Source organism: Chiloscyllium punctatum, chromosome 35 (genome assembly GCF_047496795.1).
Source record: "Chiloscyllium punctatum isolate Juve2018m chromosome 35, sChiPun1.3, whole genome shotgun sequence".
In the NCBI taxonomy this organism is placed as follows: domain Eukaryota; kingdom Metazoa; phylum Chordata; class Chondrichthyes; order Orectolobiformes; family Hemiscylliidae; genus Chiloscyllium; species Chiloscyllium punctatum.
In genome coordinates this window covers 9,292,311-9,317,166 of record NC_092773.1, presented here as the reverse complement: position 1 = coordinate 9,317,166, position 24,856 = coordinate 9,292,311, and the positions used below count along the sequence as shown (strand labels likewise).

Genomic DNA, 24,856 nt, shown 5'->3' with positions numbered 1-24,856 from the left:
ATCCAACCTTCCAACTCAGCCTCACCCTCATGACCCGTCTATCTTTCTTCCCGCCCAGCCGTTCCATTCTCCTTTCCAACCTATCACTAATACCCCCATGTCCATCAATCTATCACACTCTCACCTACCTTAACCCCAGCCCCACTGCCCTCCCATTTATCTCTCAGCCCCTTTGGTCCACAAGCCTCATTCCTGAAGGGCTTATGCCTGAAAAGGTGACCCTCCTGCTCCTTGGATGCTGCCTGACCGGCTGTGCTTTTCCAGCATCACACTGTGGACTTTCTCCTCCAGATTCCTGTTAATAAATCCAACGATATTCTGTTCTGCCACCTGCTGATGACTTATGTATATACACCCTAGTCTCTGCTGCTGCACATTGTTTCCAAATAATCACCTTCATTTTACACTGTTTTGGTGTGTTTTTCCAACAAAAGGAATACCTCACCTTTCTCTGGGTTGAGCTTCGTCTGCAACCTGTATGGTCACTCCATCCACTCGTCCCTGTCCTTTTGAAATTCTACACCACCCACCTCACAGTTCACAACACTGCCTGGTTTTGGATCATCTGTACATTTGGAAGTTGTACCTTGTTCACCCAGGTCGACATCAGCAATACAGATCAGAAAGAGCAGTCAAACTGACTCATTACTCCTTGCTGGATTTCTCTTGTAACCCTGTTTCAGCTGAAGGTGTAACTTTTGACAATCTCAATCCTCTGACGCCATCCTTCAGTTAAAGAATGCATGAAGATTTCTGACCACCCTCCCTCCCCTTGGTATCAGTGAACACATCTCATCTGCACCACAGCCTTTACAGTGTGTGGTACAGGCAGCTGATCAAATACCTTCTCATTCTCAATTTTGAACTCCTGTCCTGAATGAATTACCTCTCCTTTCATCCTGGCCTCATCAGCATCCTCTTCCTTGGTGTGGACAGATGCAAAATATTCATTTGGTGCCTCAGCTCTGCCCCTTGTCTCCACACATAAATCCTCTTGGAAGTCCCTATTAGACCTAACTTGCCATTTTCACACTTCTTACTTTTCATGTGCTGATACAAAACTTGGGAATTTCCTTTTACGTTGGCAGAATATCCCTTTTCAGGCTTCCTCTTTGCTCTTCTTCTTGGTTTTTACACCTTCTGTCTGCACCTTCCAATATTACAACAGTTCAAATGTGCTTTATTGGCTGTAAGACATGGAGACATTATGACAGATTCAAGTCCTGATCCATCAATCTTTTGGTAAATGTGCCTGTCCTTGACACATTTACACTTCATAAGAACTCTCATTTGCAATACTTCACTTATCTCGAGATAGTGATGCAGGAAAGCAGAGAAATGGATAGAAACTAGAGATCTATCCTGTTTTGGCGTTTACCTTAGTTGAGCTCGTCACAATGCTGGTTTACACTCCTTCACATCCACAGTTTCTTTTTGATCTTGCAAATGTCTTTCTTGGTATTAACACTGGCTATTTCTTCAGGCTGGGGACCTGTACCAATGCACACTATCTTGCTTGTAGGTTTGGCTGGGTTCTTCCACAGCTAACAAGTCCTGGAAAGGGACTTCAAATTGGGGCCTTCTAGTTCAGGGGCAGGTGATCTACCCACTCAGGCACCCAAGTGTGTTTCCACAGCAGTCTGATGTGGAAACATCTTTCAGAACAGGTCAGTGAAGAACGGGAATATAATTGTCTACATTCTTATCATCCACCGAGGTTCTTGAGGCTATGTGAAGACAGGGGCACTGCTGGTAATTAAGACTGATGACATGACTGGTTTTCCCCATTCTCCCATTGCTCATCACTGTACTGAGGTCATTCAATGACAGCACTTGCAGTTGGAGCAGTTCAGCGACCAGATGAGGTTTATCTTATTTTCCAGCAAGATGAAACTGAGGATCAACCTTTTCGTTGTAAACTTTGTTCCGATATATTTTTGTTTTGGTTGTGTTTAGCATTTAGTTCGCACACCCCATCAATGTAACGTGCTATCAAATGTAGTGTATAGTATAGCCATACCAGCTGATTCAAATATAAACCCTCATGAAATACTACAAGGGAGTCAATGGTTCTTGGGGGTTCAGCAGGAGTCTGGAGTTGAGACCACAATCAGTGCAGCCATGATCTTGTTGACTGATGAAGCAGGCTAGAGAGGATGAACGGCCTCCTCCTGCTCCTAATTCTTTAAAAGATGATTTGTTTGTGGGATATGGGCACTGGTGGCTGGCCAACATTTCTGCCCATTTCTAGTTGCCCTTGCGAAGGTGGTGGTGAGCTGCCTTCTTAAACCACTGCAGTCCACCACCTGTACATTGACCCACAAGAGCTTTAGGGAGGGAATTCCAGGATTCTGACCCAGTGACAGCAAAGGAACGGTGATACATTTGCAAGTCAGGATGGTGAGTGGCTTGGAGGGAAACCTGAAGGTGAATGTGTGGCCATATACCTGCTGCCCTTGTCCTTCTAGATGGAAGTGGTTGTAGGCATGGAGGGTGCTGTCTGAGGATCTTTGGTCAATTTCTGCAGTGAATTTTGTAATGGTAGCAGAGTGTCGGTGGTGGAGGGAGGGGATGCTTGTAGATGTCGTGCTAACGAAGTGGGCTGCTTTGTCCTGGATGGTATCAAGCTTTTTAAGTGTGGTTGATGATGCCTCCATCCAGGCAAGTGGGAGTATTCCATCACACTCCTGACTTGTGTCTTGTAGATGGTGAAAAGGCTTTGGGGAGTCAAAGGAGTAGTGTCACTTGCCACATTATTCCTTGCCTCTGATTGCTCATGTAGCCATTCTGTTCATGTGGCGAGTCCAGTTGAGCTTCTGGTCAGTGGTACCCCCAGGATGGTGATTGTCTGAGATTCAGTGATGGAACATCTTTGAATGCCAAGGAGTGGTGGTTAGATTGTCTCTGACTGGCGATGGGCACAGCCTGTCATTTGAATGGTGCGAATGTTACTTGCCACTTGTCAGCCTAAGCCTGGATATTGTCCAGATCTTGTTGCATTTGAACATGAACCTCTTCAGTATCTGAGGGATTGTGAATGGTGCTGAACATTGTGCAATCATTCGTGAAAAATCCCACTTCTGAATTTATGATGGAGGGAAGGTCATTGAAGAAGCAGCTGAAGGTGGTTGGGCCTCGGATACCAACCTAAGGAACCCCTGCAGAGACGTGCGGGAGCTGAGAGGAGTAACCTCCAACAACCACAACCATCAATGTGTCAGGTATGACTGTAACCACCAGAGTGTTTTCCCCTTCACACCCATTCATTCCAGTTTTGCGAGGGCTGGGTGATGCCACACTCAATCCAGGGTCGACATTCTCACCTCTTTTGTCCACATTTGAACCAAGACTGTAATGAGGTCCGGTGCGGAGTGGTCCTGGCAGAAACCAAACTGGACGTCAATCAGTGGGCAGGTTGTTGCTGAGCAGGTACAGCTTGACGAAACTGTTGATGACGTATCCCATTACTTTAGTGATGATCAAGAGTGGATGGATGGGACGGTAATTGGCTGGACTTGTCCTGCTTTTTGTGTACAGGACATATTTGGGCAATTTTCCACATTGTTGTGTAACTGCCAGTGTTTTAAAATGTACTGAAAGAGCTTGGTCGGGGGAGCAGCAAGTTCTGGAGCATAAATCTTTAGTACAATTGGTAGAATGTTGTCAGAGCCTGTAACCTTGGCAGTATTCAGTGTCTCCAACTGTTTCTTGATAGCACGTGGAGTGAATCGAATTGGCTGAAGACTGGTATCTGTAATACTAGCGACTACTGGAGGAGACTGAGATGAATCGTCCACTTGCAACTTCTGGCTGAAGGTCAGCCTTATCTTTCGTACTGAGCTCTTCCATCATCGAGGATGGAGATACGTGCAGAGCCTCCTCCTCCTCCATACACTTACACTACAAATGTTGCTAAGCTGATGGGAAAGGATCAGGCTGTCGTCACTGAGGGAATGTCGCGAAAGGGCTAAAGCTCAGAACAGCACTGAGGTTGAAAGAAGGGGAGGATAACTCAGATAGCAAACTTTGGTTTAAACACTGTGGTACAATTGGTCAGTTGAAAGGAATGCCATAGTTTTGAGATTTTGATTCAGAATAGGAAATTATTCAGGGTCAGTCCTAAAACAGCATAAAACTTGGAAGGTAGAAGGAGAGCATGTGTTTTAGCTGGTTTACAGGTTAGACAAAAAAAAAGGAAGTTTTGAGTGGAGGAGCACTGAGTGAGCTAAGAGTGAGGACTGGAGATGGCAAATGGAAACCCAAAGTAAAGGAAGTGTTTGTGAGATCAGCGGTCTCTTCCACTGTAGATAGGCAGGTTTCTTTCAAATGTTACATGAGAGAGATGTTTCTGAACCAAACGGTAACAGAATGGGTGAATCAATTATTTCCCAGTGTCAAACAGTTCTTTATACCTTCAGACAAGAAGGCATTCTTTGAGCCACAGCACAGGAAACAAAATTTGATCAGCGTTGGCAAGGGTGTGATACATTCAAATTTCTCTTGGATATTTTCAGTTTCTCGATGAAACAAACTACTCTACTGGAGACCCTGTGTGGGATGCAAGACAGGTCCCTTTAAACATGAACACAAAATTGTGACCAAATGACATTTCTGCCTGTTGCACATGGCCAACGCTGAGCACTGCAATTTGAATGCAACCTCGACATTTCATCCTGCCAGATTTACTGACCTAACACTGCAGCTGCACTGCAGAATTCAATGCAGTGCTGGCACTTACAATTTCTATGACATTTGCTTTCAACAATGATTGATGCACCATGCCATGTCATGCTGATTTTTCCTGGAAGTGACTACACTCCGGCTCTGGCTGTTTTTTCAGTACTAGCTGCAGTTGAAGTAAATGTCTTTGATGCTGTATTTGAGCGCCTTTGATTTGGGTGCCGATACGAAGCAAACATCTTGCTTCACGATCAATCCCTTTCATGATGCATCAGCAATTCCTGAATATGCGAAATTATGTTAACAAACAGCATCTGATGTTTCCTTACCTCCTTAGTTGAGCTTTCCATGAACGGACCTCCGAACATTGCAGCCATCCAATCACAGCTAGAAATCAGCAAGGGCTTGTGTGCACAGATTGTCCCATCATCCAGCTTAAAAACCACATCTGCCAGCAAACAAGAACAGCAGAAAAGGCTCATTTCAACATGATCTGTGGCTCTGAAAGTTTCACAAATTGTAACAACTTCAGAGAACATGAAGCATCTGTTTCATCAGCTGGACAGATTTAAAGTTAATATTGATTTGGAATGATTTGAATTACCTCTATCTAACCCCCTTCTCCACCTTTGCCAAGGAAAGCAGTCCCAACTTTTTCCATCTATCTTCATAACTGCAATTTCTCACCCCAGAATCAATCTTGTAAATCTTTTACTCTCCCCCGTGTCTTTACATCTTTCCTCTTTAAGTTGTTGCCATGGAGATATCTTTCTGAACGGAGTTAGCGAAACAAGTGCTGCAATATTGACAGAGATCCTCATTCCTCAGGCAATAAGACACCAACTTCCAGAACAATGCACAGCATGATGCTGCTAATGACTGGTGAGAAATTTACCACAGTGGGATATGTTACACAAGTCATCAGAAGCTTTTAACATGACAAGTGATCCAACCAAACTAAGGACTGTCAGAAATCATGACAGCAATTGGCTGCTGCCCAACCAAAGGATTACTGGATAAAGTGCTTCTGAATGGAAGATATACAATTAAGCTTGGTGCTCAACATCCAATCATGAACAATGAAATTTTTCCATCTCTGCAAGAAGCTCACAAGTAAAATGGGGTCTGTGACCCCATTTTAAGACGACGATTGATATGCAGTTGCCGTGAGACTAGCTTTTAATTCCAGATTGACTTAGTTTCAAATGTCAACATAATCAAATTTGAACACACATTCCTAGATCAGTAATACCAAATGAGATCACCTACCAATCCTTTCACCTATTCAATGCGAGCCAAGACATAAAACTTGTCCTGATCGCGACCTGGCTTTTGTTTCTATTCTTTGAGCATGTTTCCGGGGCAGTGCCCTGTTGAATCTTCCAGATTGAGCTTCTCTATGTTCTTCAAGACAGTAATGAATACCCAGCCCTTTCCAAATCATGAGGGACTCTGTTTCTTTATATTCCTCCTAAGTTCAGGTAAGAGCTGTCACACTGCTACCTTTGAGCTAGTTTTTCATCTCGTGACATCCTTTGAAGTAATATTCCTGATCTCCAAAGCAACCCTTGATACACTCAAGAACACAGACATCAATTTTTACTCAGGTAGCTTGAACTACAGAGTTCAGACATTCTTCATTTTGGAGTATTGGGATTTAATTAGGTCATCTACTCTCTCAATCTGTCAGAACGACATAATTTTAACAGCACAGAAGGAGAGCGTTTGGCCAGTCAAGTCTTTGTCGACTCTGAATGAGAATCACTTTTTGTTTTATTCAGTCATTTGTTTTGTATCTCTATCGACCTGCCTTGGTTTCACTGACCTCAAAACCTTTCTTTAGCAAACAATTTATCAGTGAGCTTTGAAATTCACAATCCATTCCCACCCCCAACATGTTTTTGTGAGTAGAAAAGTTGAAGACTTTCATGAAGTGTGCTTTCACTAGACCTGACTTGTTCTTATTTTAAGCTGATGTGTTCCTGTCTGCATTTCCTGGCATCAACACAAGAGGAAATTGTCAGGATCAAGGCAATAGAATCATGAATTAATATCTGATAGCTCTAGGACAGACCATGAGATGCTTTGGCTGGTACTCCTGTTCACTGAAACACACTTAGAGGCTCCGGAGAAATAGGCCAAAGTACAAAGATATTGTGAATCTGCTTTCACAACTTTCTGCAGCTGATTCAGCAGAAACACCTTGGCAAAGGTCAAGAGCTTAAAGAAATTGCTTGATCGTGTTTAAGTTGTGTACTGTCACAAGCAATCACGAAGTCAAAGCTTTTCACCTTGCACTCAACCGACCGAAGACTTGAGAAAAAGGGACACCAATTTATGCGGCATGAGAAGAGGCTGCTGATTGATTAGTACAACAAGATTCAACGAGAACAGTAAACTGTCAATCTTAATGGTCAGTGTCAGCTGGCAAATTTCAATTGGTCAAGCTGTCGCCATAGCCATGCCAAAGTGACTGCCTGTCCCCTTAATCTCTTTTTGATTAAAAACCAAACGGTGCAATGTCATTTGCCTGATTTGACCAACAGAGATTTATCTGCCCAACATCCTGGCAGAATCCTCGCGAGAAATTCAATACAAATTGGACTCAGCCAAAATTAACCCAAGATTCAGCCAATTAATTTCCTCACTCCCAAGAGAAAAATCTTGTCTTATCTCGTCTGACCATCTAACTGATGTCTGCTAAGACTCTGAATCTCTTTGTTGTACCCTCACTGGATCCTGACATCGCACTTGTCCGGTGGGAAAAAAAATTACGTCTCTTGTAAAATTGCTTTAACTTCTTTACTTTGGCAAGAACATAATGCTGGAGAAGGAATCAGTACATCCGACCGAAATGCTGGGAGTGTGTGGAATTACCAAGGCTGACAAGAGAACATCTCGTTTTACTCATTGCATGGCTGTGGTTAAAGAAACCCAAAAGTTTTGAAGCTCTGCTCACTGACTCAAGCTCAGTCAAGGTACACAAGTTTCAAAGATGACTGGCAGCTGAATGCAGAACGAGATAAAAGACACCGAGATTGCACCCAATGAGCTGTCAGTTACTACTACCTAAAAGTTTTATTTCTGAATATTTTAAAGGAACAGTATGGAAACCTTGCTTCCAAACTCGGTTTCTTGATTGTGATGAGAACTCCATGAACTTTTGCCTACACATAATCCTTTCATGACAGACAAAAGAACAGAGCCAGCTCGGTGACAAATCCCTTTCATGTGTACAAAATTAAATTGTCAGAGGAATGCAAATAATTTCCTGGATATACTTTGAGCACAACTTCGAAGCACAGTCAATCTTCCAGGGAGAGAAAATGGAGAAAAGCAATCGAGCTGGATTGAGCATCCGAACGTTTTAATTGTTCAGTCCTGGAGCTATCAGATATTAATTAATGATTCTATTGCCTTGATTCTGACAATTTCCTCTTGTGTTGATGCTGAGAAGTGAGGATTCACACCTGAAAATTATGAGCAACCTCAAAGTGCATTGTTAAGAAAGTGTTGGACTAAAAGATGCAACTTTCTAAACTGGGAACGGTGATCATTTCTGTTGATCGAGCAGACTGTTTCCCTGCAATTTTAAAAGATTAAATGGAAATATATCTCTGGACGTTAAGGTAATATTAAAGGGTTAAACTAGACTGAGTGAACATTCTGGAAGTGGGTGGGGATGACAGACAGACAGGAATGCGAAAGATTCCCACTCCAATTAGACAGTCATTTGCTACTACTCCCCCGACTATAATCAAATTAAACTATTATTTAATCTATTCCATACTTTCATAGCCATCCCGAGCCAATCAGATTCGCTTGCGTTGATCATCACTGCAGCCCATCACACCATCATCATGTGAGGAAGCAGCAGGAGCCAGAACTCATTTGCAGAGCCACCCGAAACTAGGACACATCACACCGACATTGTCTTGGGGAGGCACCAAGTCAGAAAATAGTCTGCATAACGATTCCCCAAGATTAGGACATTAGCATTAACTCAGAGGATGATCTCATCCGACCGGTAACATATGACTGGGAGGCTGGGGGTTGTCTTGAATGGCATGTGACTGTGGGGGCTTGGCCAGGCTATCTGGAAGCATTGCCAACTGACCTATATAAAGGGGATTGTTTACTTGATTCGGGGTCTCTCTTCTGACTCAACTTTGCATGCCTGCGAACAGTATCAGAGGTATCACCTAGCTTGTACAAGCTTTATTAAATTTTTAACTGTTTGCAGCAGTCGGTGTGTGTGAATTGCATCCAGTGTGTGAAACTTTGGGGAAAGAACCAAACATCCCAACCCAAGGAAATATATGAAAAGAAGTCATTGTGGTTTTAATTATGTTCCATTCACATCTGCCATCTGTTAGCTGCACAAACGTGTCAACAGACAATGTTAACAGGTTATCTGTACGTCCTGGTTAATTCTCAATCATTGAAGTGAAACACATGCTCCTCTGTGAAAAGCCACTGAGTACTTCAGCTGCTCTCATATCAATTCAATAAAATGCTTTCCAGTTACATCTTCTTCCCGTGATCACTGAATTTAGTGGCAACTTTCTTTAATAAGAAAGACAGGTGAATTTCTGAGAGGGGAGTCGAGTGTTGGTGCTTCGCAACTTGAAGAATCTAAGTGGTTGAGAATAAAGCTTTTTGGACACCCCAAAACTGAAATTCTCAAACACCCAATATACCCGTCCAATGTAATGGAAGGAAACAGGCCATACAACCCAACTGGTTTTCACAATCCACACAAACCTCCTGTTATTCCTTTTCAACTCACTCTGTCATTCTATTCCATTCTCCAGCATGTGATTATCGAGCCTCCTGTTCATTCCTCATCCACCCCTTGTTTTCTCTACTCTCTGGGTTAAGATGTTTCTGCTGAGTTGGCCATTGGATTTCAGAATGTCTCTTGCAGTTACAATCAGAGTTACTGTGTTACTTGACGTTCAGATGAGTCTGAATCATCATCCCAACTTTACTCTTTGCTCAAAACACAATAAACCAATTCCTATGCTCGTATTTTTTATTTTACGTGTGTGCCAAATATCCTTTTTAAGTAAAATTGGCTCACCAGTCTGGATTGGATCCATATTTAAAGTGCAAAGGTGAAAAGACAAATCTGTGATTGACCTTGAAGTATACAAAAAGACATTTCATCTCCTTGAGGCTGTTCTGCAATTGTTTTATACCATCACCTATCTGCATCTCAATCTGCATGCCTCATTCTCATTTCACAAGCAAGAATAGACTTTAATCCAGCACTACCTGTCTCCAAAAGCACATTGTAAACGTCATACACAAGGCATCAACTGTCAAGGTTCATTCTTGTCAGCAAAACACGTATTCTTGGACTCTAATTACTCAACACAATTTTATTTGAAGGTTTGCATCACAGTCATATCCAACATCCACGCTGACTACTCACACTGGGAGTTAGGAATCAAGGTTCATTTACAGTGATGAAGGCTAATAGGAAGAAACACATTGCCAAGTTCGCCTTCCACCTCAGGAAGAGACACAGGGACCTGGCTGAGGTCTACAATACCTGTTAGATTATAGTAAGTGAAGTCAGGATAATATTGTCAGCTTCTTTCAAAGGTGATTAAAGGGAACAGGCTCAAGATTGTGATGATGCCAGACCTGCTGTGCTTTCCTCAAGATTGTGAAGGGCAATTTTAGTTTTATCTTGGCATCGAGGCTCATCACCAACAAGAAGTTAAAAGGAAGACACAAGATTGACATGGCAACTTTGCATTAATTTTATTACCCCTAACCCTATCTGACAAAACAATAAGGAGTTGGCGAGGCTGGTGTTTTGCAGGGTGACAATCAAAGCAGCTGAACAGCCTTCATTGCAAAAAGAAAATCCTGCTGAGATACACAGTGGCCAGATTTAAACCACTGAAACCAAACAGTCATCAATCTTATCTCAATCAGTGTATTCAACATCATGATGTACTCTGGGCTTTCAACCTGTACAGTTCTGCTATGTTGCGTTCTGCACTCAGCTTATATTATTGCGAAGAAGCAATTTTTCACGGACACAGCGACCTAGACATCCTGCTCGAGAGGCAGGCACTAAGTTAGGCAGCTGCAGTTAGTCACGATGAGCCCATGATGAACATTAAAATGTTACGGTCAAAAAGTGTGGTGCTGGGAAAGAACAGTAGGTAAGGCGGCATTCAAGGAGCAGGACAGTTGACATTTCAGGCAAAAACCCTTCATCAGGAACGTGATTAAAATGTTACAGGCCACAAAGAAATTGCTTTGCAGTGTGAGGTACAACACACACTCCTCCATTTACAAGCAGTGGAACCAGGCCTCTTTCAGGTCCCCAGTTGTCGGATTGTTTTGGTCAATGACTGCCCCACCAAAGCCCCCAACCGCTGTCCAAAGTGAGCATCCAGATTCACGAGATCAGCATTCTCAGATTTGTCAGAGCATAAGACACAGGAGCAGAAATGAGGCCATTCAGCCCATTGACTTAGCTCCACCATTCAATCATGGCTGATAAGTTTCTCAAGTCCTTTCTCTCCATTAACCCTTCATCCCCTATCACCTTTTGATCTCCGTCTTAAATATACTCAATGACCTGGCCCCCAAAACCTTCTGTGACAGTGAATCCCATCGATCCCCCACTCTCTGGCTGAAGAGGTTTCTCCTTATCTCCGTTCTGAAAGGTCTTCCCTTTCCTCTAAGGCTGTACCCTCAGGTCCTAGTCTCTCCTCCCAATGGAAACATCTTCTCAAAATCTACTCTGTCCAGGCCATTCAGTATTCTGTACGTTACAATTCGATTCCCCCTCATCCTTCTGAACTGAGTACAGATGCAAAGTCTCCAAAGTTCCTCATATTCCAGCTTTTCATTCTTGGGACCATTCTCATGAACCTTCTCTGAACATGCTCCAAGATTAGTACATCCTTCCTGAGATATGGGGCGCAAAACCGCACACAATACTCCAAATGTGGTCTGACCAGAGCCTTCCAGAACCTTAAAGGTACATCCCTGCTTTATGTTCAGTGCAGCATCAGCCAAGTACACACACCTCTGTACAGAGAAACACCTTCCCATTAAACTGGCATCATTCCACAAAAACATAATCAAAATAGAACACTGGGGCAATGCATATCTTCAACACACTCAATGCTGTGAGCATCTGTCAGCTCATCAATCACAGAATCCTTACAGTGTGGAAGCAGGCCATTCAGTCTATCAAGTTTACACTGATTCTCTGAACAGCATCCCACTTACACCTCCCCCCACCCCTTTCCTGTTACCCTCCATTTCCCATGGCTAACCCATATAGCCTGCACACCTCTGCACAATGGACAATTTAGCATGGCCAATCCAACTAAGGTGCACATCTTTGGACTTTGGGAGGAAACCAGAGCATACAGAGGAAACCCACACTGACTTAAGGAGAATGTGCAAACTCCAAACAGACAGTGGTCCCTGGTGCCGTGAGGCAGCAGTGCTAACCACTAAGGCATAGTGCTGGAGAAATGGAAAGCAAGTTTTCGAAGTCAAAAAACTCTCAAGCCTCTGCCTCAGAAACCTTGTAGGCAGAGGACTTAACAGTCTGAATGTTTGTCCCGAAGGTATAAAACAAAAGAAACAGTGTTATTTTGCCAAGATGTGGAACTGAAGTTAGGGTTATGATTATAAATCCATGTTTCTGATCAATGTTCATCCATGCACTGCCTCAGGTCCTCTGATGAAATTGCCATTTCAAATATATTGACTGGCTAAACACTGTTGAACTGGGGACAGAAACAACTCAAAACCAAGGAAGCTACGAGATGACTGGTCTGGGCAGACTGGAGTTACATTTTCAGATTTACAGGGTTTTTTTTGCTGTTTTTGAAACACACATTGAAAGCACACCAAACAGGTTTACCTGAGAAGGTCCCCTTGGCAAGGCATTCTTTGACACGATTTGCCCTCCTCACGTGGAATGCTTTGGTAATCTCTTGGTTCATGAAGGCCTCATTGTTTAAAATATTGGCGACCATCATACGCAGGTCAAAAACCTCCAGCAGCTCTGCAATGTGGGCTATCTGCATCAGCTCCTTCTCATTCTCATCCAGCTGGCCAGTGTACAAGTAATGCATGACAGCACTGAACGCATCAGGGTGAACAGAGTAGTCCATCCTGACAACAGTCATCAGCCGATTGTTCAGCGTGATGGGATCTTCAGCCATCTCTTCCTGGATGCTGATAAAAGCTCTGCTCCACGTTGATAATATCTTTCTTCTTTTGAGCCATGCTTTTGCTCTGGCACTGTGATCACAGGCATTGAGTTTCAAGATGCCATCACTGGTAGAGGCTCGAAGATTGGATAATGGTTGGGTGGTTGGTACTTCATCTGTACTTTCACTGACGTCAAAACTAGCAGCTCTCATTAAGTGTTCCCTGCCCTGCCTGTCATTGTGGCTCACTGCTCTTTCACTGCCAGACTCTGGCTCTTCATTGAGGTCCATTAGAAACAAGTCATAAAATTTCGAGGAGGAGGTAGACAAATAAATCTTGTGGGCATAGATTTTAACCTTGTCTTGAAGCACCAGGATGACATCTGCACAAAGAGGATTGGCCAATAAGTGGGCGGGATGCTCTTCATTGGTTTTGGGGGGATCTGGGACAGTGATGATGGGGGGAGGTGGCTTGGGAGGCAGAAACGGGGCCTGCAGTAAAGGCTTTTGAACATTCCTCAGATGTGACTTCCAGAACTGGAGGTGCCGCCTGGAAATTAAGGCAGCTCTGATGGCATTATCGAAAACATCTTTAATGCCAAATTGGGCCACCACGCTGGTTTCATAATAGGGGATTCCCAATTCCTTGGCGACCTCACGACCCTTTTCTGGAGGCAAAATCTCATTGTGTCGTATTGGCCTGTGAATGAATAAAGCCATAATGTAAGCTCAACAAAATTAACTCAAAACTACCACTCATGTCTTCTAATTTTCTCTCACTGCTTGAAAGGCCCAAAATGTTAAACTTGTTGGAAGCATCAAATCGCCATGTTTGAGATTTATGACTGTATTTAAAATATTACTTAAATCCAGATTTTCTAAATATGAAGTACAAATCAATATTGTAACCACGCAGGTGCCTCAGTTAATCTGTACTGTAGTTCATGATACTCGGACAGAGTGGGATAGATCTGCAGCACAAGCAAAATACATCTGAGATCCAGTAACTGAAACATCTCAGATGCACTTTGAAAGGAACAAAGTGGAAAGTTAAAAAGAAACTCAACACAGCTGCAGTCATTCAGCAAAAAAGTGAATTATGCAGTCCTGTAGTTCAAGAAATTAGAGTATACCACATCCCAATGACAAATTCTAAGTCTCTGAGCCACGAGTCATTCCAATTTGCTCAGCCAGTTCTTCACTGGGTTGGTGTTTGGAGAATCTAACAACTGAAAGGTTTTCCATGTAAAGGGAGAATAAAGAAAAAAGATCCACATAATTTCCTGTTTTCTCTTGAATTTACAAGATTAAAGGGTGATCTGATCAAAGTCTTCAAGACATTAACAGCAAAAGACAGGGGAAGATAAAGATAAATGATTTCCGATGGTTGGGACTTCGAGAACTTGGGACGCAGTCTGAGAATTAGTGTCCAGACTATTCAGAAGGCATGTTCGGAAGCACTTCCACACACAAAGGGTGATAGAGGTTTGGAACTCTCTTCCACAAACAGCAGGGTACTGGATAATTGATTTTTCTTTGTTTTAATTTTCCAAACCAAAACATCATAAATGAGTCAGGCTGGCCAATCACATCCATGATACATTCCCAAATTTTCTCTTCATGGGTTTCTCCTGAATGATTCTGGATCAGTTTTTCGTTTTAAACAGATACATTTCTATTGAGCAAGTGTGAAAGGATATGGGCCAAAGGGATGGATTCAGCCACAGATCAGCAATGACCTGATTGAATGGTAGAACAGGCTTGAGGGGCTGAATGGCCTACTCCAGTTCCTATGTTGTACATTCTTATATTCATAATGGGAGATTGAAGCTGATCATGAACAAGTCCATGGGGTAAGGTCAGGAGGTGGTACAAACTGACTGTATCTAAGTGATTCCCTATCGTGAATATCCCACCTCATCCCCATATGCTTCACCCCAATGATATTCAATTTCGCTACCTTCAAATGAAACTGGCACATATGACAGTGTATTAATAAGTTACTGGCCAAAATCCACTGCTACAGATGTAAATGAAGTATTGCCAGCTTTGTATGGGAAATAACAGGCTTTGCATGGTTAGAGCATTGAGAAAACCTTTAAATAACTTGGGCAGCAGTTAGAAACATTCAATACTCATCGTTTTCATCCAGGTAATTCTTAATCTCGCATGAAACAAACATTAAACCAAGGCTTTTCTATGAACGAATAGGTAGTGCAACAGTTGATTTGGGAGTCAACAGTACAGAATTGCTACTCTGTTGAAGGGCAAGGGTGGGACGGCCAGCAAGATGAGGAGAATGACTCACAATGAGGTTGCTTTGCACTGGCACGAATTACCTGATGGTACCTCATTCAGGTACACATTTCTACTTGTGATCCAGGTTCAGTCAGTCAATCAATTCTTGTGGGTGAACGAAGGGCACAAAACCTGGCCCAATTCTACCTCCACCCAACTTGGGTATGGATTCCTTCCCATACTTCACCCGACAGAGGACTGGCTATCCGGACCAAAGTTTGCAGACTAACATTTCACTAAGACTATCTGCTCATCAATTCTTTTGATAAAGTCAATTGGACTTTCGGGGGAAATCTCTTGCTGTTGGTTATAGTTTGACCAGATACTAAAATAGGAGTACAAATTACATTTCCTCACTTGATGTGAACATAGGCATTAAGGACTGTACCTTGCAAGAGGCCTCCGTGCACGATTAACAGCTTCCAGGTCAGTGTACCGCAAGTCCAACTGGCAGCCTACCAAAATGACAGGGGCACGTGGACAGAAGTGTTTAATCTCCTGGTACCACATGGTCTTTACGTGATGCAGTGAGTTGGGGTTTGCAATGGAGAAACAAAGCACAACCACATCAGATCTGAGCAAGAGAGAGAGAACAAATTTACCCATTACAATTCCAAAAGAGCTAGAGACCACACAGTGTCATAATGCTTGTGTCGCCAATGGATGTATCAGAAACCTTAGCGATTGCATTTTTTTTCATAGCATGCATCACACAGCAACAGACCACTCAGCCTGTCTGATGCATGCTGGTGTTTTATGTTTCCAATGGACTTGCCCTATTTAATCTTAGCCTGTCACAACATTATTCTGGATTAGTGCCGCTGGAAAAGCACAGCAGTTCAGGCAGCATCTGAGGAACAGGAAAATCGACGTTTTGGGCAAAAGCCCTTCATCAGGAACACAGGCAGAGAGCCTGAAGGGTGGAGAGATAAATGAGAGGAAGGTGGGGAGAAAGTCGCACAGAGTAGAGGTTCAGGGCAGAGGAAATGACCTGGAAGTAGCAGTGGGAGAGGGACTCCTTGAGATTCTTGTAGAGAGAGGAGGATAACTTCTTCAAGGCAGGCATCCTTCCTGAACTGTGCTTTTCCAGCACCACAAATCCAGAATCTGGTTTCCAGCGTCTGCAGTCATTGTTTTTACCGACAACATTATTCTGGCCTTCTCCCCGAGATACATTTATCCAGCCTCCCCTTAAATGTAGCCATAATTTGCTTAATAAATAACTGTTCTTCACTGACATCTATAGGAACGAAGTGCTGCAATATCTGACTATGTCTATTGTTGAGGTGAACGCCGATTGCATGCGGACTAAGTCCTTGCAAATTAGCTGCACTTATCAATGAAGACTTGAAAATCAAATACATGGAATAAAATAGTTGCAAATGAAACTCTTCCTCAACTGGCACCAGTGGAAGTTTGATCTCAGGCTACTTCATTGGCCAGGTTTTCAAAATGATGCAGAGCATGTCTCCAGAGTGAAAGGTTCACAGTGCAGTTGAATGACGCAGCAGAGATGCTGCATCATTCGGAGAGGATACTTCATTGGCTGAGGGCTGCAATTCCCCAGACTCACAACATTCTCTCACTTCAGATTTGATCATGAAATACCGAGTTAATCAAAAGGAGTACAGTTTGGCATCGAGTGCTAATTTTCATTTCATGATGGTTCACTCTGAAAATAAGCCCTGCAGGACATTGTAAGGCATGCATTTACAAAGGTGAAAAAAGTCTTTTTTCACATTTGAATTGTGGTGGAATGTAGCTTATGGAAAGCAGAATATTCTGAAGAGAATGGAGTTTTCATGCCTTTGGTTGCTTCAGTATTTCTTTCCTCCATGACTAAATGCTTCAACTGGAAATCTGAAGTTTCCCACTCAAACAAATCCAAGAATAACATCTTCACCTTTTGCATTGCTGTACCTGCCATAGGCAAAGCGCCTATCCTTGTGATGATCACCAAATGTATCCCAGAGCCGCAGTGAAACACTGACATCATCCACCACGTCACGTGAACGTTCCAGAACCTTTCAAACAAAAAACAAACTGAGGAGGTGATTTTATGCATTTCAAATCCCTTGCCTTAAAAGTGACACCCTCAGTCCCTGCCCCATAATGACCAGTGCAAAGGAACAGAACATAAACCAGACATTTCTTCAATGAGGAATGTTGTCGGAGTTGACACCCAAATGTAGTAGAGTCAGGTGCTTTAGTTGATTTGGCAGATAGCGTGCCCACCCAATGTTCAGTTACACTCATGTTGAACTATGTTGTCAAAATACTTCACTGCACTGCCAAAATACCAGAGTATGGGAGAGAACAAACTGTCTCTGAGGTGCATAATAACAGGACAGCATCTTGAATTCTCCTTCACCTTTTGGTGTGAAGATACAAGGGAGGCATTCAAGCATTGGCAACAGTGTAAAGAAGAACTAAAAGGTTGGCATCTGATGGTGGAAGGCTGAGGTGTAATTTCGGATTGGTGCTTGTTAGTGCTGCCCATGACCACGTGGCACAAAATAGCCAATGGGTGCCCATAACGGATGAGACAATGGCTGACAGAATGCAGCAGAACATGGCTGACAGGAGACAGACAGCCTTCGGAAAATGTGGTCTCAGCAAGTCGAACAGAGCAAAACTGTTCAATCAAGGTCACTAGCTTAGATAAAGCATGCAGCTTCCATAAATAGTTGTTCCTCTTGAATTATTTAATCAATCTGTTGCAATATTAAGAGCCGGTTTCAGTTCAGATTCTTTAGATAATCATAGATACAGATTCTGAGGTAGTTATAGATCCGCATATATGCAAAAAAATTCAGCAAAAGGAAAGATTCAAACCAGGTTCAGCCCCCTTCCCCCCCCCCCAACCTTATCAATGAAGTTAGTGAAAATATCATGACCATGTATGGACCACCAGCCTGTCCCTTTCTTTCATATGTTGTATGAGACAGCTAATTACAGAGGGACATCTCAGTGCCACAGACCAATAATATCAAGGGGGATGTGGGCACTCTAAGTTTTAACTGTACACAATCTGAAGTCTTTGCATGCCTTACTGCAAAAAAAAATCTGAAGCTGTAACAAAGTTGTACCTGAATCTACCAGTGGACTCAGTCTGATTGGAAAAATGTCAGAGATCTAACAGTGTTATTGGTGATATCATAATCGTGTGGAACAGTTACAAATATGGAGAAGGATGCAACTGGAACATGAATGTAAGTTATACTGAAATTGTACAGCAGGGGAATATAGCTTCAAACTGTTAAAAAGGTATGTCAAGGACTGATGCCAGGAAACAAAACATGTTTTGACTTTTAATGATCTCAGTAGAATAGGGGATGATCAATTGACACTGATTTGCCAGTGTTGTCACATTATTGAGCAGGTAAAACACCATGCCTTTACAGAAACAAAATTGGGATTATGTAACCAACACCAGTAATGTCCTCTGGGTTTGCAACTCGACATACCGATATTTATTTACAAATTAAAACTTACATCTTCAAAAACTTGTTAGCTATCAACCAATGTTTACATGTTTTCAATAAACTGGATGCTCCTGATAAAACTATCCGCATTAAAAAGTAACTATGATGATCTTAGGACATCCTGGACTGTTTCACAGTTAAACATGTTTTATTTAAGTGTATTTGTCATCATCTTCCCACTTAAGAGAAATGATGAACATACAGCAAACAATTCATTGTGGTTCAATGTACTGAAGTGTACTCACTGTTGTAATACAGGAAAAGCAGCACTCCACCTGAGAACAGCAAATTCCCATCAAAAACAATGCAATGATAAACAGATAACCTGCCACATTGACTGATGTTGTGTTTCCTTTGTTGCTCGAGAGAGCTCTTACTGACCATGTCATTCTGGACCTATGAATACATTCCAAGTATTACGTCATCTGACAGATGACATAATATCTTGTATGATAGTTACGCAGATTATGGACAAAACCAGTAAAAGCCGTACTGAGAAATAAATATTGGCCAAGACATTACATTGGCAAAACTTTCCATACTGTTCAGTGAATGAAGATGGCAAGGCTGAACAGGTCCATCTGGGAGGGCAGACAGGGCTTTTGTTTCATAACCCACATGAAAGATGGCACCTTTGACACTGTTGCACTGCCTATGCATCTGTAAATCAGCAGTGATTACATGCTCAAGATGTCTGTTGTGGCAGTGTCCCTACCTCTGGCCAACAGGCCCAGGTTAAAGTCCAACCTGCTCAGACATGAGTAATAGCATCACTGATTAGGAAGTTCGCTAAATTATTTGCCCAGGTTTCTGGAGCAGTTGAACCCACAATGGGTTGGAATGTTGAACCCACAACAGTCTGACAGAGGTGAGAACACCAGTGACTGACGTATTTTCAAAGACATTACCCTCTTCAGCTGTAATTAATGCCAACATCAATTCTCTTTCTTTTCCCAGTGATACAACATTTTATGCTCCATGGTTTTCAATGCTGTTCAGATTTCTTGAACTCCGAAGTAAAGCTCAACACCAATCTACCCATGTGAATGATAATGAGCCGAAGTAAATTACTCTGCCTTTTGCAAAATCAAATTGAGGGTACTGGAGCTTTGCAATGACTATACCAGACTTCTAATCAAGGGATTGAGAGTTTAGATCACACCATCGCTAAACATACTTTATTAAATCTGACTCAAGCTCATCAAACTGAAGGGTAAACCCTTTCTCTCTCCACAGATACTGCCTGATCTACTGAGTACTTGCAGCATTTTCTGCCTTTATTTTGAAGTTCAAGTGTTTGTTGGGCTGTGTTATTGTTTTCCACTCAAATAAATGTCAGCACAAATAACCATTGTGCAACAATAACTTATAGAGTCACATAGTTATACATGATGGAAACAGTCCATGCCGACTGGACATCCCAATCTGACTAAGTCCTGTTTGCCAGCATTTGGCCCATATCCCCCTCACCCCTTCTTATTCATATACCCATCCAGATGCTTTTTAAATGTTCCATTGTACCCACCTCCATCATCTTCTCTGGTAGCTTGATCCATACACCCAACATCCTCTGCCCCTCAGATCCCTTTTAAATCTTGCCCCTCTCACCTAAAACCTATACCCTCCAGTTTTGGACTCTCCTCGCCTGGAAAAAAAAGACCTTGGCTATTCACCCTATCCATTCCCCTCATTATTTTATAAACCTCTAAGAGATCAGCCCTCAGTCTCCAACACTCCAGGGAAAAAGTCCCCAGCCTATTCAGCCTCTTTCTATAGCTCAAACCCTCCAGTCCCAGCAACATCCTTTCAAATGTTTTCTGGACCCTTTCAAGTTTAGCAACATCTTTCCTATAACAGTAAGATCAGAACTGAATGCAATATTCCAAAGTGGCCTAACTACCGTCCTCTCCAGCCACATGATGACATCCCAACTCCTCGACTTCATGTTATGACCAATGAACCCTAGCTACCTGTGACTCCATTTCCAAGGAACTATGCACCTGCACCCCAAGGTCTCTTTATTTGTCAACACTCTCCAACCATTAACTTTCTGAGTTCTGCCCTGGTTTGCCTCATCAAAATGCAGCATCTTGTATTCATTTAAATTCAACCATTTCTTGGTCCATTGGCCCTTCTGATCAAGGTACCGATGTACTCTGAGATAAAGTTCTACACTGTCCATTACACCTCCAATTTGGGTGTCATATGCAAACTTACTAACGTACCCTCTATATTCATATCCAAGATACTTATATAAATGAAGAAGAAATAAATGTAGTACTTGTCAACTTGTCACAGGCCTCCAGTCCAAAAAACAATCCTGCACCATCACCCTCTTCTACCTTCTCGCCAATTTTGTACTGAATTGGCTAGCGCTCTCTGGATCTCATGTGATCTCACCTGACTAACCAGTCTCCCATGCAGAAGTTCCTTGAATGCTTTGCTGAAGTCCATGGAGATAAGGTCTACAGGTCTGCCTTCAATCTTCTTTGTCACCTCTTCAAAAAACGCAATCAAGTTCGTGAAATATGATTTCCCATAATTTCCAAAGCCATGCTTACTATCCCTGATTGGTCCTTGCTTTTCCAAATGCACGTCAAGTCCTGTTACTGAGAATCGGCTCAAACAAGTTACCCAACACTGACTGAAGGCTTACCTGTTTTTAGCTCCCTGGCTTTTCCTCAAAGTGTTTCTGAAATAATGGCAACGCATTAGCAAATCTTCAGACTCTCAGCACCTCCCCCATGGCTGTTGATGATCCAAATATCTCAGCAAGGGGCCCAGAAATCTCTTCTTTCAAAGTTTTTGGGAATCATCTGATCATGGCCCAGGGAATTATCTACCTTATTGTGTTCCAAGGCCTCTAGCACCTCCTCATCTAAAATATGAACTCTTTTCAAGACATGACCATTTATTTCACCAAGTTCCCTCGTTTCCATATCCTTCTCTACAGTAAATATTGATGCAAAAGATTTTTTAGTATCTCAACCATTTCCTGTGGTTCCACATTTGGACAGCCATGTTGATCTTTCAGGAGCCCAATTGTCTCCCTGGTTACTGTTTTGTCTTTCTTGTATTTGTAGAATCTCTTTGGATTCTCCTGAAGTCTATTTGTCAAATCTATCTCACATCCACTTTTTACTCTCCTGATTTCTCACTTAAGCATACACCTACTGCCCTTATAAGTCTTTCAGGGATTCACTTGATTGCAGCGGTCTATACCTGATATATGCTTCCTTTTTTTTGATCAGAGCCTCAATTTCTATCATCTAGCATCCTTTACACCTACCAGACCTGCACTTCACAACTTGAATTTAGATTGCATCTTTAAAGTAATAAGCTACACTGCATGCTTCACAGAATATTATGAAACCAAATATAATATTGAATCACGAAGGAAATTTTAGATCAGTTAACCAGAAGCTGAGTTAAACACGCAAAATTTAAGGTGTCCCCTAAAAAAGGAAAGCGAGAGAGTGAGTGAGAGAGAGAAAGAGAGAGAGACATGAAGGAGGACATTGAGAAAATTGCATAGCTGAGGGCCAAAGCAACTGAGGAGCAGTTGCCTCTCTGTAAAGGCCCAAATTTCATGGAATGAGTCCCACTCGGTCCTACCTAACTGACATACATACAAAGTCAGACTGACCCTCAGGACAAGCAGAAACTACCTTAGGCTAAAATACAAAGTGCTGGAGAAACTCAACTGGTCTGGTAGCAGCATCTGTGAAGAGGAACAGAGTTAATGTTTCTAACACCATTCTGACAAAGGGACACTGGACTCGAAACGTTGAATCTGTTTCTCTCTCTACAGATGCTGTCAGACCTGCTGAGTTTCTTCCACACTTGATGTTTCAGATTTACAGCAACTGCAGTTCTTTGTTTGTACTTTATAGAAACAGCACGACCAACATTCCAAAGACAAATGAAATGGCAAGATCCCGTGAGTGCAAGCATAAATTCCAGTTCTTATTAAAGTGCATACATACGGAGACACACATCAGGAGCCTAACAGGGCCATTTGGCCCCCAAGCCTCCTTTATCATTCACTCAGTCAATGACTGATCTGACTGTACCTTCATTGTCTCTTCCCTGTCTATTCAATAACCTTGGAGTTACTCATTAGTCAAGAATCCATCTGCCTTGATTTCAAGAATATCCATTCACCAGGCCTCCACTGCTCTCGAGACAAGATAATCCTGTAGATTAATGACCTTCACAGAGTAAAGAAATTCTCTTCACCTCTAACTTTAAAAGACTTCATGGATTGTTAAACTGTGATTTTGAGTCTTTCCCACAGCATCAAGCCAGTCAAGTTCTCTCATCATATTTTGATTCTAAGTTCATTTAATTGTAAATTTCTTGGGGCTTTTGTGGTGCATGGTTGTTTCCCTATCTCAAACCCAGGAGGTCGAGGTTCAAGTCTCAACTGCTCCAAAGGTGCGATATAATGCACAAGTTAAAATTATCCAAATTCCCTGTCTTTAGTTCCTGCTTAATGATAGATGACTGTGCTTGCGAATTGTTTAAATTAATACTAAGAACATACAGATGGACAGTTAAGATTGGATGGTCCCTTAAGGACATATTAAGTGACAAGAATGGAATGGAATCAAGAGATATATATCTATAATGTTTCACTTTGTGAATAAGGCCATTCCAAATAAAGGTTAGCTTTGCATTCCTCCTTCACCCACTGGCTATCTGGAGTAAACAAAGCATTTGTATTTAGCATCTCATGCCTATAATATCAGCAATCATAGAATGATGCAGGATGATGCAGCCTCAGGCGACTGACTGTGTGGAGTTTGCACGTTCTCCCCGTGTCTGCGTGGGTTTCCTCCGGGTGCTCCGGTTTCCTCCCACAGTCCAAAGATGTGCAGGTCAGGTGAATTGGCCATGCTAAATTGCCCATAGTGTTAGGTAACTTAGTCAGAAACTTTTTCCCCGGGTACAACAGAGGGGACATAAATTTAAGGTGAAGGGTGGAAGGTATAGGGGAGATGTCAGGGGTGGGTTCTTCACCCAGAGAGTGGTGGGGGCATGGAATGCGCTGCCCGTGGGAGTGGTAGAGTCAGATTCATTGGCGACCTTTAAGCGGCATTTGGATAGGTACATGGATGGGTGCTTAATCTAGGATAGAAGTTTGGCACAACATCGTGGGCCGAAGGGCCTGTTCTGTGCTGTATTGTTCTATGTTCTATGTTCTATGTTCTATGTAAAGGGTAGATGTAGGGGTATGGGTGGGTTACGCTTCGGCGGGGCGGTGTGGACTTGTTGGGCCGAAGGGCCTGTTTCCACACTGTAAGTAATCTAATCTAATCTAATGAAGGTTGTTCAGTCCATCAGGCCTGTGTACTAAAATATATTGCCTGTTTTATAACATACAGAAAATGTTGGTAGTCACCAAATTAGGCAGCATCTACGCAGAATCATTTCCCATGATTGACCTTGTGCGAAAAGTATAAAATTTCACAGCTTTACCAGATTTTTACCAAGTACAGATGCAGGAAAAGTGAGAAAGGAAGCAAAAGATCAAAAAAGCACTGATCGGGTGAAAGGTAGGAGTGATTAAAAAGGGATGACAGCACAAGGGCGAAAACAAAAGAATTTGGAAAATGTACTGGGCATGCAAAGATAACATAAAAGGGGAAGGGCAGATTTAAAAAAAGGGCTAAGTGAGCTGTAAATGGCAAAACTTATTGCCATCACCCACTTTCCATAGGAGCAGGAATTGTTGAACACAATATTAATTTCAGAATGTCGTAAAGTGCTGAATTGAAAGATATACTATTGATCCCTGAGCATCTGTTAACAGCCAACACTTTTTCTGCACAAGATACTGCTTTTGCAATATTTGAGATCTCACTATTAACTTCTGAGTAAAAAAAGATTTCACAAATGATCTAAAATGGGTTGCACTGCACCACAATAAAGTGCATGTTCGACTTACCTCTTGGCACACACGGTACTGGTCAATGGCCCAGACTGTTGGTACATGAGTGGCCAATAGTTGGTATTGTGTTAGGGTGGTATTACATGCTCTTGCACAGATAAGCCTGGTCTTTCCGACTGCGTTGTCGCCCACGACCACACACTTGATGGTTTCTACGTTTGGTCTTTCGTAGTCCATGTTTGTATCCATCAACCCATGGGCTAGATATGATAAACAAAATGATCATATTAAAACAAAAT

The 24,856-nt window shown here is 42.4% G+C and overlaps 1 protein-coding gene across 5 annotated transcripts in view; it reads right to left on the bottom strand.

Moving 5' to 3' along the window:
* The window catches only part of LOC140459621 (rho-related BTB domain-containing protein 2-like), a 59,650-nt gene that overhangs the window by 19,339 nt on the left and 15,455 nt on the right, over positions 1 to 24,856 (bottom strand). For 4 of the 5 annotated variants that reach the window (XM_072553912.1, XM_072553911.1, XM_072553910.1 and 1 more), the window contains exons 2-6: positions 24,615 to 24,817; positions 17,100 to 17,203; positions 15,568 to 15,753; positions 12,590 to 13,581; positions 5,010 to 5,128 (exon numbers count right to left, since the gene is read on the bottom strand). In XM_072553912.1, coding sequence (XP_072410013.1) covers positions 5,010 to 5,128; positions 12,590 to 13,581; positions 15,568 to 15,753; positions 17,100 to 17,203; positions 24,615 to 24,806 — 1,593 coding nt within the window. In that variant the 5' untranslated portion in view covers positions 24,807 to 24,817. Of the gene's footprint in view, positions 1 to 5,009; positions 5,129 to 12,589; positions 13,582 to 15,567; positions 15,754 to 17,082; positions 17,204 to 24,614; positions 24,818 to 24,856 lie in introns of those variants that run through there. The other variant, XM_072553915.1, reaches the window with a different exon arrangement.